The following is a 14,914-nucleotide window of genomic DNA, read 5'->3' as shown; positions in this document are numbered from 1 at the left end:
CAGCAATAAAGCAAGTCACACAAATGTTTTGGTTTCCAGAGCATATAAAGTTATGTTTACACTACGTTGTAGTCTACTAGGTATACAATAGCATCATGTCTAAAAAACAGTGTGTATACCTTAGTTTAAAAATACTGTTTTTCTAAAAAATGCTAATCATCATCTGGGCCTTAAGCAAATCAATCTTTTCTGCTAGTAGACGGTCCTGCCCGTCTCAATGTTGACAGCTGCCAGCTGCTCAGAGTGGTGGTTGTTGAAGGGCAGGGGAAACCTGTGGCAATTTCCTAAAATAAGCAAACAACGAAGTTTGCCACAGTGATTGGCTCTTCCTTTCACAATTTCTCTGTAGATGCCATGCTGTTTGATAGCACTGTATTCACAGTAGACAATCTTTCAAAATTGAAGTCTCAAACCCTGCTGCTGCTTTATCAACTAAGTTTATATAATATTCTAAGCCCTTTGTTGCCATTTCAACATTTTTTTTTTTTTTTTTTTTTGCTTTTTGAGGGGTGCACCCTCAGCATATGGAATTTCCCTGGCTAGGGGTCCAATCGGAGCTGCAGCCGCTGGCCTATGCCACAGCCACAGCAATGTGGGGTACAAGCCACATCTGCAACCTACACCACAGCTCATAGCAATGCCGGATCCCCAACCCACTGAACAAGGCCAGGGATCGAACCCCCATCTTCATGGATACTAGTCGGATTTGTTTCCACTGTGCCACAACGGGAGCTCCCCTGTTTTAACAATCTTCATAGCATCTTCGCCAGGAGTAGATTCTATCTCAAGAAACCACTTCCTTTGCCCATCCATAAGCAGCAACTCATCAGTGAGTTTTATCCTGAGATTGTGGCAATTCAGTCACATCTTTAGACTTCACTTTTAATTCTGGTTCTCTTGCTGCCAACATGTACAGTTACTTCCTCCACTGAAGTCTTGCACTCTTCAAAGTCATCTACAAGGGTTGGAATCAACTTCTAAACTCATGTTAATACAGATATCCAGACCTCTTCTCATGTTCTTAATAGCATCTAAAACCCTGAATCCTGAGGTTTTCAATTCCCTTTGCTCAGCTCCATCAGAGGAATCACTGTATCTGGCTTCTAGAGCCTTATGAAATGCATTTCTTTTCTTTTTTTATTTTATTATTTATTTATTTATTTGGTCTTTTTGCCATTTTCTTGGGCCGCTCCCGCAGCATATGGAGGTTCCCAGGCTAGGGGTCTAATCAGAGCTGTAGCCACTGGCCTACACCACAGCCACAGCAACCCAGGATCCAAGCCACATCTGCGACCTACACCACAGCTCACGGCAACGCCGGATCCTTAACCCACTGAGCAAGGCCAGGGATCAAACCTGCAACCTCATGGTTCCTAGTCAGGTTCGTTAACTACTGAGCCACTACGGGAACTCCTGAAATGTATTTCTTAAATAATACATACACATCCTGTGTCAAAACCAGCAAATTCAGAAATCACCTTCTTTTCACACATGCTTCTCCACCCCAAACTGTCAACACAGCATGCTAATTCAGAATCAAACGCCATGACCAGGGCTTAAGTTTGGACTTTCTTTAAATTACATATTCCTAACAGGTGGTGGTTGGGTGGAGGTGGCAAGATAAAGAGAGCACCTGGTGCTGGTCACAGACTTTAGTTTAAAAAAAACCACTTTAAAAATAATCCGCACGTACCAGTTAGAATATAACCATCTGAAAAAGTAATTACACGTAATACCATCTCATGGCCTTTGAGAGAGAAAGGAGGTCATTACCAGAGAGCAAAGAAGAGGCGCATCCTTCCTGGATTCACCAGCTAAATTCCCAAAACAAATCCTGCTCCGTCACAAGGCTCTCTGGGTCCCTGCCCGAGGGTGTTAGCTATCTGCCTTACCTGCTGGACGTGAGAGAATACCTGGCCATCGCCCCACTACTCTACAGCTGAGATGAGGCGAAAGCCAATCTTAGTCTTACTGGGCGGCTCAGGAAAGCCCCGGGGGTCCTGGAAAAGACAGACCAAGGGTGTACCTGGCCCCTGCTCTCACTCTCACCACCTCCAAAAAGCCAGAGCCCCAATGCCTGAACCAAGCTCTCCCACCGCGGTCCTACCGCTCCATAGATGCCCGGGCAGGCAGGCGGCCCAGCTCCCGCGCCCACTTACCCAGGTCCAGGGCCTGATGGCACCTCAGTAGCGCGGCTTCCGGCTGCTGCTGGCGCTGCAGGCTCCGCGCCTGGCCCGCCAGCCTGCGGGCCCGGCACTCTGCGGGGAAGCACTTCTCCAGAAGGCTGCTCAGCACCACGTTGACCCGACGCGCGGACAGCCTTCCCGGCCCAGGCTCCGCGCAGCGCCTGCACACGGTAAGCCCGCACGGCAGCGTCACCGGCTTGTACAGCAGCCGCTGGCAGCGCGGGCAGCCCAGCAGGTCCCGGGGCGAAGCGGGAGCCGAGGCCGACGGCCTCCAGCTTGGTGCCTCCTCCGAGGCGTCGCCGGGCTTCCTGGCCGGCTGCTGCCTCTCGCGCGGGCCCAGGGCGCGCGCCAGGCCGCCCGCCAGCTCCCCCAGCTCGTCGGGCCGCAGCACCCCGAGCCGCCCGGCGCCGCGGAACGCGCCCAGGGCCTCGGGGAGGCGGCCGGCGCGGGCCAGCGCGTCTCCCAGCCGCAGGCACAGGCCGCGATCAGGCTGCGCGAGGCCGGCCAGAGCGGATCGGAAGAGCTCTGCCGCGGTCTCGTACTCGCCCGCGCGGAAGGCCTCGTCGCCCTTCTCCACCCGCTGGGCCAGCGGCTCCCCGCCGTCGCAGCCGCGACACTGCGGTGGGGGAGGAGGCGGCGGGACCGGCTCGGGGCTCATGACCGCGGGTCTGCGGCGACTAGGCCAGGAGGGAAGAGCGGAGGACGCAGAACACTCTGCACCTGGGAACCGCCGCCTCCGCCGAGGGCCACGCGCGTCTGGGGGCGGTGCGCTCCGGGCCGCTAGACCACTGCGGGGGGCGGGCGCAGGGTGGGGCCGCGTCCCTCGCCCGGCGTGGGCGGGCGCAGCGGAGCCCAAGCCCCGCGCTCGCTTCGCTCCACTCGCTTAGGTAGTCGGGCGGCTTAAGGGAACGCGGCGACCCCTCCCCGCTCGGCGTCTCCCTCAAACCCTCCGCTCCTCGCTCCGGACAGCCCCGCGCGTGTGCGTGCGCGCTCGTCTCCACGCGTCTTGGGCTGGCAGGTTCTCTGCCTGGCCCCCCGCCGCGCCCAGAACAGTTGCCCTCTGCCGGCCCGACGCGCAGCTCCCCACACCGCGCATCGCACATCGCGGACCAGCCTGGTTCCCAGGCCTGGCCAAGACCACCTGTGGCTGTGGTTAATGAGAGAAACGATATATGCGTACAAGGAATGTAAGGTGCAACATGATGACTAGAGCTAACACTGCTGTACCACATACAGGAAGGCTGTTAAGAGACCAAATCGTAAGAGTTCTCATCACCAGGAGAAAATCTGCTTCTGTCGTTCTTTCCTTTCCTTTCTCCTTAATGCATCTATAGGAAAACATGGATGTTAGCTAAACCTGTTGTAAACATATCAACAATATATCTAAATGAAACCATCATGCGGTATGCCTTAACTCTAGATAATGATGTATGTCAGTTATTTGTTAGTGAATCTGGAGAAAGACACGCAGAGAGACAGAACAGAGAGAACTGAGGGAAAGTTACCAGAACATCGCTGGATCCCTAGTTTTGACCTAGGACTGGGAAGCCTGAAGTGTGCACTCATTGGACTTCGTCATCAGCAAGCTACTCAAGGAAAGTTTAAATTTTGGACGCATTTTAGAGCTTTAATTTAGAACTCTAATTTTAACTAAGAATGCCAGGAAATACCAAACTAGGTGCTGGGAAAAAAAGGTGACTTAAGAAATGGATAATTGTATTGTGTCCTTGATTGGGAAGTAGAAATAGAATTTCTTAAACCGACTCCTAATGTGCAGTATTGCAGAGAAAATTTGCTCGAAGGAGCAAGTTAAAAGCCACTCTGGTGTTTAAGCAAGGACCCAGTGCGCCTTCTGTTTTCAGAATTCCTCCCTACACACGGTGTGCTCAGTTTTCAGAATTCCTCCCTATACATGACCTGTTCTTCTCTCCCTATTGTTTCACCATGTTTTATTCTATGTATTTGAATACAATAAAATCCATTACATTATTCCAGAATCCGTGCTGTTCCTTATTGTAAGCAAAAATGTCTTCATTCTAAATTTGTGAATACATCTAAAAATGGCTAAGTAAAATATAAAATACTTCCACTAAATCTGGCTCCAGAAAACGGGAAATGCCTCCTTAAGGGAGGTGAGAAAGTTTGAGATGAGTTTGTAAAAGGGAAAAGGAGAGGACTTTGACTTAACTTCTAGTCCCTTAATAAAGAAAAATGCAGAGCAAATTCCCTTCCGCCCCACCCAGGCCCTTCTCCTACCTAACACCACCCACCCTTTCCATGAATGTCTCTCCTCAGCTTTCTATTTTGTCTGATAACACATGTAATCAAACTAGGTTTTCATCTCTTCCTCATTACTAAATGGTTGTAAGCTCTCTTTGTCATCACTCTCTGGGTTTTCATCTACTCTTTCTACATAGTAAGACAATTCACTTGTATTTGAAGGTTGCTTATCCAAAAAATTCACAACCAACATCTAGGAAGTTTGGGGGGGGGGGCTTCTGAGTAGTTTAAATGGCTGTAACAAACTCTATACTAACAATTATGAAATCTTGTGATCTCATATCTTATTTGTTCTTACTTTAGACACATTTCTAGCAAGAGAACAGAAAAAAGCTAGTCGGAGGTTTGCCTGCTGAGAGCAAGAAGTGTTTAAAACAAATATCAGTGTATTGTGAGACTTATAACATGAAAAAATATATGACAAATAGCACAAAGGCTAATAGAGGAGAAACAGGAGGATATGCCTGTTGGGTTTTAATACTACATGTGAAATGGTATAATTCAATGGTATAATATAATAGAAGCTAAAGATACATATTCCAAACCCTAAAAGAATCACCTAGGTAACACAAATATTTATAGCTAAAATCCAACAAAAGAGATAAATGAAATTATTTTAAAAAAATAAAGTCTATTCATCCAAAAGAATGAAGAAAAAGAGCAAGAAGGGAAATAAAAACAGATGTGACAAATAGTAAACAAATAGCAAAATGGTAGATTTAAACTCAACCATATTAATTAATTAAGTAGTAATGGTCTAACCACTATAATTAAAAGTCAAAACTGTCATATTATATATAAAAGGAAGACCGAGGAGTTCCCATCGTGGCTCAGTGGCTAGCGAATCTGACTAGGAACCACGAGGTTGCGGTTCGAACCCTGGCCTTGCTCAGTGGGTTAAGGATCCGACATTGCCGTGAGCTGTGGTTTAGGCTGCAGACGCGGCTTGGATCCCGCATTGCTGTGGCTGTTGCTGTCGCCAGCAGCTACAGCTTCGATTAGACCCCTAGCCTGGGAACCTCCATATGCCGCGGGTGGGGCCCTAGAAAAGGCAAAAAGACAAAAAAAAAAAAAAAAAAAAAAAGGGAAGACCGAAATATATGCTGTCTACAAAAAAGAGAAGCTGTGTACAACTTAAGGTAAGTTACAAGTAAGTTAAAAGTAGGACAGAAAAAGTTATTCCATCTGAACTCTTATCAAAATAAGGCTACAGTGATACATGGATATCTGACCAAGTAGATTTCATAGCCAAGAATATTTCTAGGAGAAAGGATGGCCATTTCATATTGATAAGGGAGTTGGTTGGTCAAGAGGGCATTAACAGTCCTGAACATGTATGTACTTAATAACAGAGCTTCAACATGTATGTGGGAAAAAAAACTGATAGAACAGTAAGGGGGAGTAGGTAAATTCATAATTATAGTTAGATATTTGAATACCCTTCTCCCAAGAATCAATGGAACACATGTATGGAAAACCAGTAAGGATATAGAAGACTTGAATAGTACTACCAACCAGCTTGAGCTGTTTGATATATAGAACATTCCACCAGAATAGACATTATTTTCAACTGCATGCGGAACAGTTATCAGTATTACATATTTGTGCCATAAAACATCTCTCAATAAATTTAAAAGGATTCAAGGAGTAGAGTCATACAGAGTATATTCTTTGACCACGAGTGAATTGCAAATAGGAATCAATGATAGAAAAGCATTTAGAAAATCACTAATCATTTAGAAATGAAATAACATCTCTAAATAGCCCATGGACTGATTTCTATATACTAGCAAAAGTGGAAACTGAAATTTTAGAAACTATACCATTTATAGTATCATCAAAATGTGTAAAACATATACACAAAAACTGTAAAATGCCACTGAGAGAAATCAAAGGAGAGCTATACAAATTGATGGACTGCATTCAAGGATCAAAAGACTCAAGGTTGTTAAGATGTCAGTTCTCCCCTAATTGATCTATGGATTCAATGCCATGTCAATCAAAATTCCAGCACATCTTTTTGTAGAAATTGACAACCTGATTCTAAAATTCATATGAAAATGCACAGGATCTAAAATATCCAAAACAACTTTGAAAAAAAAGAACAAAGTAAAGCTTTTAAGATTCATTATAGGAGTTCCCGTCGTGGCGTAGTGGTTAACGAATCCGACTAGGAACCATGAGGTTGCGGGTTCGGTCCCTGCCCTTGCTCAGTGGGTTAATGATCCGGCGTTGCTGTGAGCTGTGGTGTAGGTTGCAGACGCGGCTCGGATCCCGCGTTGCTGTGGCTCTGGCGTAGGCCGGTGGCTACAGCTCCAATTCAACCCCTAGCCTGGGAACCTCCATATGCCGAGGGAGGGGCCCAAGAAATAGCAACAACAACAACAAAAAGACAAAAAAAAAAAAAAAAAAAAAAAAAAAGATTCATTATAAAGTTACAGCATTCAAGATAGTGTGGTTTTTGTGTCAAAATAAACAAGCAGATCAATGGAATAGCATAAAGATTCCAAAATCAGACCCATCCACACATATATATGGGCAGTTGATTTTCTACAAAAGCTATTCAGAGAAAGGATGATATTTTCGGCAAACAATGCTGGAATAATTGCATGTCTATACACAAAAGAAAATGAAGAAGAAGGGGAGGGAGGGGAAGAGAAGGAAGAGAAAGAAAATCTTAGATCTATACCTAGTCTCATATTGAAAATTAACTTAAGGATCATTGACCTCTATGTAAAATCACAGAACTCCTTGGCGTGAGGGGGATGCATAGGAGAGAATCTTTATTTCATGGGTCTCAAATGTAACAGCAAATCATGACCATAAGAGAAAAAAATAAGAGAGAAAAAAAGAGCATCTTACCTCCAGGAACTTATGTGATACCCATGGGGAGACCTAAGTATTATTACAAACCTAGCTGGCTGCTCACAACTAGTAAATGTTGTTCTCCTGTTGGACATAAGTAATCTCATAGAATACCAACATCAGACAAAGTCATCCTGGGCCCACAATAAAGTGAAACAAAAACAAGATCACTGTGCAACCCACAAAATATCAACTGTCTTCCTCTCTCAGCTGACCTAACTCTCTCTCAGTGAAAGGAAAGAATACACACTACTTCTTCCCAAGTATAGCTTCTGATTTGTCCTACTTATAAATAAGATTTACTGGGATATTCAGTCATAGAATTGCACCTGCTTTCTGACAGCACCCAATCTGGAGTGAATTCCCACTTCCTTAAATCTTTTCTAAAAGGACTTAATCAAAGCCCAAATCCAATATAAGGCTCTTTCTAACACCCTCTTACTGAGACTCCCCGTGGTTCCCCATGGTGAGCGTTACTGAAAAGAATGAGAAAGCAAAATACAAACTGCAGTGTTCCTAGTGATTTGGGGCACTAGGACATTAAAGACCTGATAATTGGATGCTCTTCAAATGACAATGTTAGGTACGCTGCACACTTGAAGAAAATATTTGTAAATCATATACCTGATGAAAGACTTGTTTGAATAAGTATAGAGAATGCTCAGAACTCAATAATAAGAAAACACATAACTGTATGTAGAAAGTGGGCAAAAGATCTGAACAGTCATTTAACTACAGAAGATATATCAAAAGGCAAGTGGTACATGAAAAGATGCTCAACATCCTTAGTCATTAGGGAAATGCGAATCAAACCAAATCAAGCTATCCAGCAGACCTACTAGAGTGTCTCAAATTTAAAAGACTGACTATAGCAAGTGTTGGCAAGTACATGGAGCAACCAGAACTCTCACACACTGCTGGTGGGAAACTAAAACAGTGCATACACGTTGAAAAATAGTTTGGCAGTTTCTTAAAACATTAAATATATACTTATTACATTACCTACCCATTTTCCTACTAGGGATTTATTGATGAAAAGTGAAAGCATTATGTCCATTCAAAAACTTGTACATGATACGCACATCAATTTTCTTTGTGATTGTCAAAAACTAAAAATATTCCAAATATCTATCAACAGATGAATGGATAAACATACTGTGGTCTGCACAATGGAATACTGCTCAGCAATAAAAAGGAATGAGCAGCGTCCCCACGGTAGCACAGTGAATTAAGAATCTGTCTGCAGTGGCTTGAATCCCTGCAGAGGTGTGGGTTCAATCCCTGGCCCCTCGGCATAGTGAGTTAAAGGATCTGGCGTTGCTACAGTTGCAGCAAAGGTCACAGCTCAGATTCAGTCCCTGGCCAGGGAACTTCTATATGCTGCAAGTGTGACCAGTAAAGAAAAAAAAAAAAAAAAAAGGAATGAGCAATTGATACATGGATCAATATGGATAAAATCCAAAATAACGATGCAGAGTGAAAGAATCCAGACATACACAAATGATTCTACTTAAACAAAAATCTTGAAAATGCAAATTCAAATGAATTTCTGCAGTCACAGAAAGCAAATCAATGGTCACATGGGGATGGGAGGAGAGATGACAACGGTAAATGAGAAACTTCCAGGATTGATGCTTATGTTCATCATCTTGACTGTGGTGATGGCCTTAGGGGGTTACTGACATGAAAAAACTTATCAAATTATACACTTTATATATATATATATGCACTTTATTATGTTTCAAATATACCTCAATAGCGCTGTTTTGTAAATCTATAGATTTAAAGAGAAAGACTTTAAAAATTAAATATTTTAACTATGTAGCCTACATCTAAAACCATACTTTGCAGGAAATTATAGCCTTAAATGCTTATATTAGAGGACAATAAGAACTGAAATTAATGTGCTAAACACTCAATTCAAAATTGGGGGAAAAAAGCAACAGAATGAACCCCCAAAGCAGGAAGAAAACAGAAGAAACTCGTTATCTTGTCAAGAAGAAGTCATAGATATCAGTTCAAAAGTTAAGAAAATGGGAGTTCCCGTCGTGGCGCAGTGGTTAACGAATCCGACTAGAAACCATGAGGTTGCGGGTTCGGTCCCTGCCCTTGCTCAGCGGGTTAACGATCCGGCGTTGCCGTGAGCTGTGGTGTAGGTTGCAGACGCGGCTCGGATCCCGCGTTGCTGTGGCTCTGGCGTAGGCCGGTGGCTACAGCTCCGATTCGACCCCTAGCCTGGGAACCTCCATATGCCGCGGGAGCGGCCCTAGAAAAGGCAAAAAGACAAAAAAAAAAAAAAAAAAAAAAGTTAAGAAAATGTTAAGAAAAAATAAGTAAAAAGGCAATAATATGAAACTATACAATTAAGGGGACAAAAATAAATCCAATTATATCAATGATTATAATAAATGTAAAAAGACTACACTCATCAGCTAGTGATAGAATATGCCAGACTTGGAAAACATCCAATCCAACCAAATGTCATTTTATAAAGCCACACCTAAATTATAAGGGCAAATATAAGTTAAAAATAAAAAGATGGAAAAAGATATTATGGGAATTATTAATAAAAAGAAAGCTAAGATAACTACATTAATAGCAGACAAAATAGATTTTAAGGCAAAAAGCACAGATAGTCATACCTAATGATGATAATGTTCAACTCACCACAAAGATATTAAGTTCTAAGCAAATATATGCAACTGATATAAAAGAACCTCAAAATACATAAAGAAAAATTGTTGGAAGTAATTAGGTAGACAAGAGGATGAAGGAGAGTGAAATTTTATTTTTTAAGGGTAACTTCTTTGTTTTTAAAAAGTCCTTTATTATAGGAGATGTCAAGCATATACAAAAGTAGAGAGGATAATAATAATGAAACTCCATGAATCCATCTCCCAGCTCTAACAGCTTGTGACATATCTTGCTTCCCACTTTGTCCCTCCCCTGCATTTTTCAACTCTGATACCATCTCATTTCATCTGTAAATAACTCAGCATGTATCTCTAAAAGATAAGGAATTCTCTTCAAAATGAACTACCATGATTTCAAGAGACTTTTTAAGAAGTCATTAACCAGAATTCACTCAATATCATCAAATATCCAGTCCGTTCAGAATTCTAATTGTTGGAATCCCTCTCATGGCTCAGCAGAAACTAATCTGACTAGCATCCATGAGGACGCAGGTTTGATCCCTGGCCTTGATCAATGGGTTAAGGATCTGGAGATGCTGTGAGCTGTGGTGAAGGTCACAGATGCGGTTTGGATCTGGCATTGCTGTAGCTGTGGTGTAGGCCACTGGCTACAGCTCCAATTTGACCCCTAGCTTGGGAACGTCCATATGCCACAGGTGTGGCCCTAAAAGACAAAAAAAAAAAAAAAAAAAAAAAGAAGAAGAATTCTAATTGTCTTATTTTTCAAGTTTGTTTGCTTGGGTAAGAATTCAAATTATGTTCATACATTCCTATTGATTTATGTATCTTTTAAGTTCCTTTCAATATATAAATTTTTTGGAGAAAGAAACTGGATTATACTTTCTATAGTTTGCCATAATCCTAATCTTGCTGACTGTATTCTTGTGCCTTTAACTTGTTTCTCCATCTCCTATATTTCCTGCTAATATTGAATTACTACAACCTAGTAAATACTAAATACTAATGCTACTAATGCTAAAATTCTACCTACTAAAGGTAGATGTAGAAATTTAATCCAACTCATCTTTTCTTCTTTTTTTTCCCTTGCAAGACTCCTTCATGAGTGATATAGTATATTTCCATCAGGAGACACAAATGTCTGTTTATCTACTTTCTGTCAGCAGCCATTGATGATCATGGCCCAGATCCAGTTTAATTCATTAGAAGTTGACAATCATAATATTTTCCTATCAGTTCTAATTATTAACCCCCCTCTAATTATCTTTTTACCTCAAGGTAATAAGATAAATCTGAACAGGAATTTGTTTTATTTATGAGTGTAAAATAATGAGTCATTTTCCAAGCATATGGCACAATTGTGTGGTGTTTTATTATTAGCCATTATAAATATATGCATTTAAACATGTTTAATATATGTTAATCTATTGCCATTCTAACTCCTATTGATGTTCCAATTGTCCCACAGAAGCCTCTTTTATTGGGTCCTGAGTTCCTGGTAGTCTTTGAGAGCTTCCTTGTATTCTGGAATGCCAGGAGGTTATAACTCATTTTGTACACTTTCTGTCCCAAATTTGGAACCAGATGTTTCCCCCAGGGAGCCCTGGTTCCTTCGGTGAGAAATGGTGTTCAGAAAACTACCTGGACTTAGGGGTGCTCTGGACTTGTGTCTTTGGGGGGGGCGGGGAGGTATCATTGTTTCCAGTTCTTTTCAATGGACAGAACTTTTCATTTTTTATTTTATTTTATTGTCTTTTTAGGGCTGCACCCATGGCACATGGAGGGTCCCAGGCTAGGGGTCCAATTGGAGCTGTAGCCACCGGCCTATACCACAGCCACCGCAACACTGGATCTGAGCCGCATCTGCGACCTACACCACAGCTCACTGCAACACGGGATCCTTAACCCACTGAGTGAGGCCAGGGATCAAACTCGCCTCCTCATGGATGCTGAGCCATGATGGGAACCCCAACTTTTCATTTTATATTTATGCATTCTGTTTCTAGAAAATACACATACATATATATTGATTTAAAATTTTCTCAGAACTATCCAGACTGTAGGATTATATGTTCTATATTAAAAATGTAATATATATGTTTAAAGTATATAGGATGTTCAACTTTATGCTTTTTGCATTAAAATCAAATAAATGTTAAAAACAGGGAGTTTCCATCGTGACGCAGTGGTTAACGAATCCGACTAGGAACCATGAGGTTGCGGGTTCGGTCCCTGCCCTTGCTCAGTGGGTTAAGGATCTGGCGTTGCCGTGAGCTGTGGTGTAGGTCGCAGACGCGGCTCGGATCCCACGTTGCTGTGGCTCTGGCACAGGCCGGTGGCTATAGCTCCGATTCGACCCCTAGCCTGGGAACCTCCATATGCCACGGGAGCGGCCCAAGAAATAGCAAAAAGACAAAAAAAAAAAAAAAAAAAAAAAAAAAAGATGTCTGACTTCAACCTAGTTCCCTAAATTTTTTTTAAAAAATCAATATTGCTTAATTCTCTGATACTGAGCGTGGTCTGGCCATTTCAAAGGAAGCAACAAACATCACTCATGGGAATTCACTATGTATAAGGATAGGATAATTATAAAGTAAAAAAAAAATGAACATTCCTGGAATTCTGAATGTCATCACAATGAGAGATTTATTTCTAAAAGAACTGGTAATTATGGAATACTTACAACATGAGCAAGATCATTTACCTTTGTCATGAACTCCAAATGATCTAGCAAACAGTATTGTTTTCTCAATCCTACATAGTAATGTCCTAAAGCACTGGAATTAAAGATACAGGTCATAAAGAGAAAAGTCCTAATAACCATTCCAAACATCATCTCAGCCACGTGGTCTCTTTAACAAACATTCAAGAAATGCAATATTTCAACTGGAAATTATATATGTCTTTGTAATGATATCTTTGGGAAAATATAATTTTCAGCTTTTTTCTACGCATTGTAAAAGATGTCATTGTGTTTATATCTTAAAAAACGTTTGAGGCAAGGAGAAAGTTATGTGTTTGGAAGGACCAATAGTTGGCTAAAATGGAAGAAAAGGACACACACATCGTGAATTCCTCACTCTATCCCCTACCACCCCATTCCTTCCTGTAGAAGGACAGGGACCATCCTGATGCCCCCAATATTCTCACTGTAAAGTCTTCTGTGACAATTCCCCATCTCACTCTACTCGGGAACAATTTTCATGGAAATATGTAATTGTATAACTACCTTTAGGACCTCTTAAAATGATGTCATAATTTTTGCAAAACAGATAAGGAAAAATGATATTAGGTTAAACAAATTTTATTGACATGTTTTAAATTATACTGTACAATTGATTTTAGTACCATCTATAAAATAATATGTAATGAAATATACTTTTTACTAATAGTAAAGACAGCTTATTTATACTAATTTCAAAAGAAAATGATTTAAGAAATTTTAAATACACATGTACTAGAGCATGGATTGTTAGTCAATTATGTATGTGTTTGGGCATACAAATACTCAAAAACTGCATTTATGTCCAAATATTTGTAATTTTATAATTTTGTGCCTTAAAAAAATCAACAGATTTTTACTTATAAATTATGTTTTGTTATTAAGCAAATAGAATTTCAGACTTTTTTATTAGAACCTTAATCTGAAAAACAATGTCACAGATGTGGCTAGTTTCCGCCCCACCCCATTATCCCAGTAAGTGAAAAGCAAATTAGAAATAATTGCCACTGCATTTTGTCCTTTTTAACCTTGATTTTTGAAATTCTAGACATCTTTATTTTCTCTATTAGCATTTTGGTGAGAAAAATACAGTTTACTGGTCTGATGAAGGACCTCCTCAAACAAACTATAAAGCTCCTTATTAATTTTTTATACTTCAACATCAACTTTAAAAAAAAATAGTCCACACCCCCTCTCTGGCAATGGGCTAAAAAAACATATTCCTAAGAGAATTAATAAAACTTAAAAGTATGTAGCCATCAAAGCCTGTTGGATGGATGGACACGGATGTTTGGCAGACACTGCATCTGGACGGCCCTGCCTGGTCCTGCCCAGCCCTCACCAAGGAGCATGCTCACTAGGTCCACACGGAGACAGAGAGGCTACTCTGAAAATCTAACGAGCCATCACCCCTGGGATTCTAGAACTCCCTGCTTTTCTGGTTGGTTACATACATCCTGTATTTTCTGGACTCCAAGGACCACAAGCCGCTCTCCATTGGCCTTCCCTGGCCCTGGCTTTCCCGTGCACAACAGCAGAGCAGGGTGACTCGCAGTGCTGCTACCTAAAGTGCCAGAGCAGAAAATGCTGGTCCTTGAACAGTTTGCTACCAGTCTACAAGGAGATAAATACACAGACTGAGGGTAATCCTTTAGGAACTTTTAGAGCAATTTGGCAGGTCAGGGTTTTCTGAGCCACAAATCTCTCTGGGAACAGTCAAGTTCAACTGGAGCTGCCTGTGGCTCCCGCTGAGTGCAAATCACAGCACAACATGTGCTATTTGCCAAACGTATCCTAAAAGTGTATAAAACTCAGAAAAGGGGTATTATCTTATAATTTGCTAGTGTCACAATCATTTTCATTTTTAAGTCAGTTTTTAAAAATTTATGATTGACCAAAGAGGGAGGTAAAATCTGTACATTTTATTTTATTTATTTTATTTTTGCTTTTTAGGACCACAGCTGCAGGCTAGGGGTCAAACTGGAGCTGCAGCTGCTGGCCTACACTACAGCCACAGCAACGCCAGATCCGAGTGGCATCTGTGACCTACACCACAGCTCACGGCAATGTCAGATTGCTGACCCACTGAACAAGGCCAGGGATCGAACCTGCATCCACATGGATACTAGTCGGATTCGGTTCCGCTGCACCTCAATGGGGAACCCTATTTTAAAGGATGTACAGATGGGGGGAAAAAAGCAACACTGGCA

General features: G+C 41.7%; 1 protein-coding gene across 2 annotated transcripts in view; it reads right to left on the bottom strand.

The window, feature by feature from the left end:
* LONRF2 (LON peptidase N-terminal domain and ring finger 2) overlaps positions 1 to 3,153 on the bottom strand; it is a 41,263-nt gene extending 38,110 nt beyond the window's left edge. For both annotated transcript variants that reach the window (XR_014841372.1, XM_021087177.2), the window contains exon 1: positions 2,160 to 3,153. Coding sequence is in view for 1 of the 2 variants with exons in the window: in XM_021087177.2 (XP_020942836.1) it covers positions 2,160 to 2,844 (685 nt within the window). In the remaining variant the exon portion in view is untranslated. The remainder of the gene's footprint in view (positions 1 to 2,159) is intronic.
* Positions 3,154 to 14,914: the final 11,761 nt, after the last annotated feature.

Source organism: Sus scrofa, chromosome 3, assembly GCF_054392235.1.
Source record: "Sus scrofa isolate SSC_HxYL_T2T_F1_AM1 chromosome 3, Sscrofa_HxYL_maternal_Yorkshire_Landrace_v2.0, whole genome shotgun sequence".
NCBI classification, from domain to species: domain Eukaryota; kingdom Metazoa; phylum Chordata; class Mammalia; order Artiodactyla; family Suidae; genus Sus; species Sus scrofa.
The sequence above is the reverse complement of the archived record's forward strand: the minus strand, read 5'-3'. Positions and strand labels throughout refer to the sequence as shown.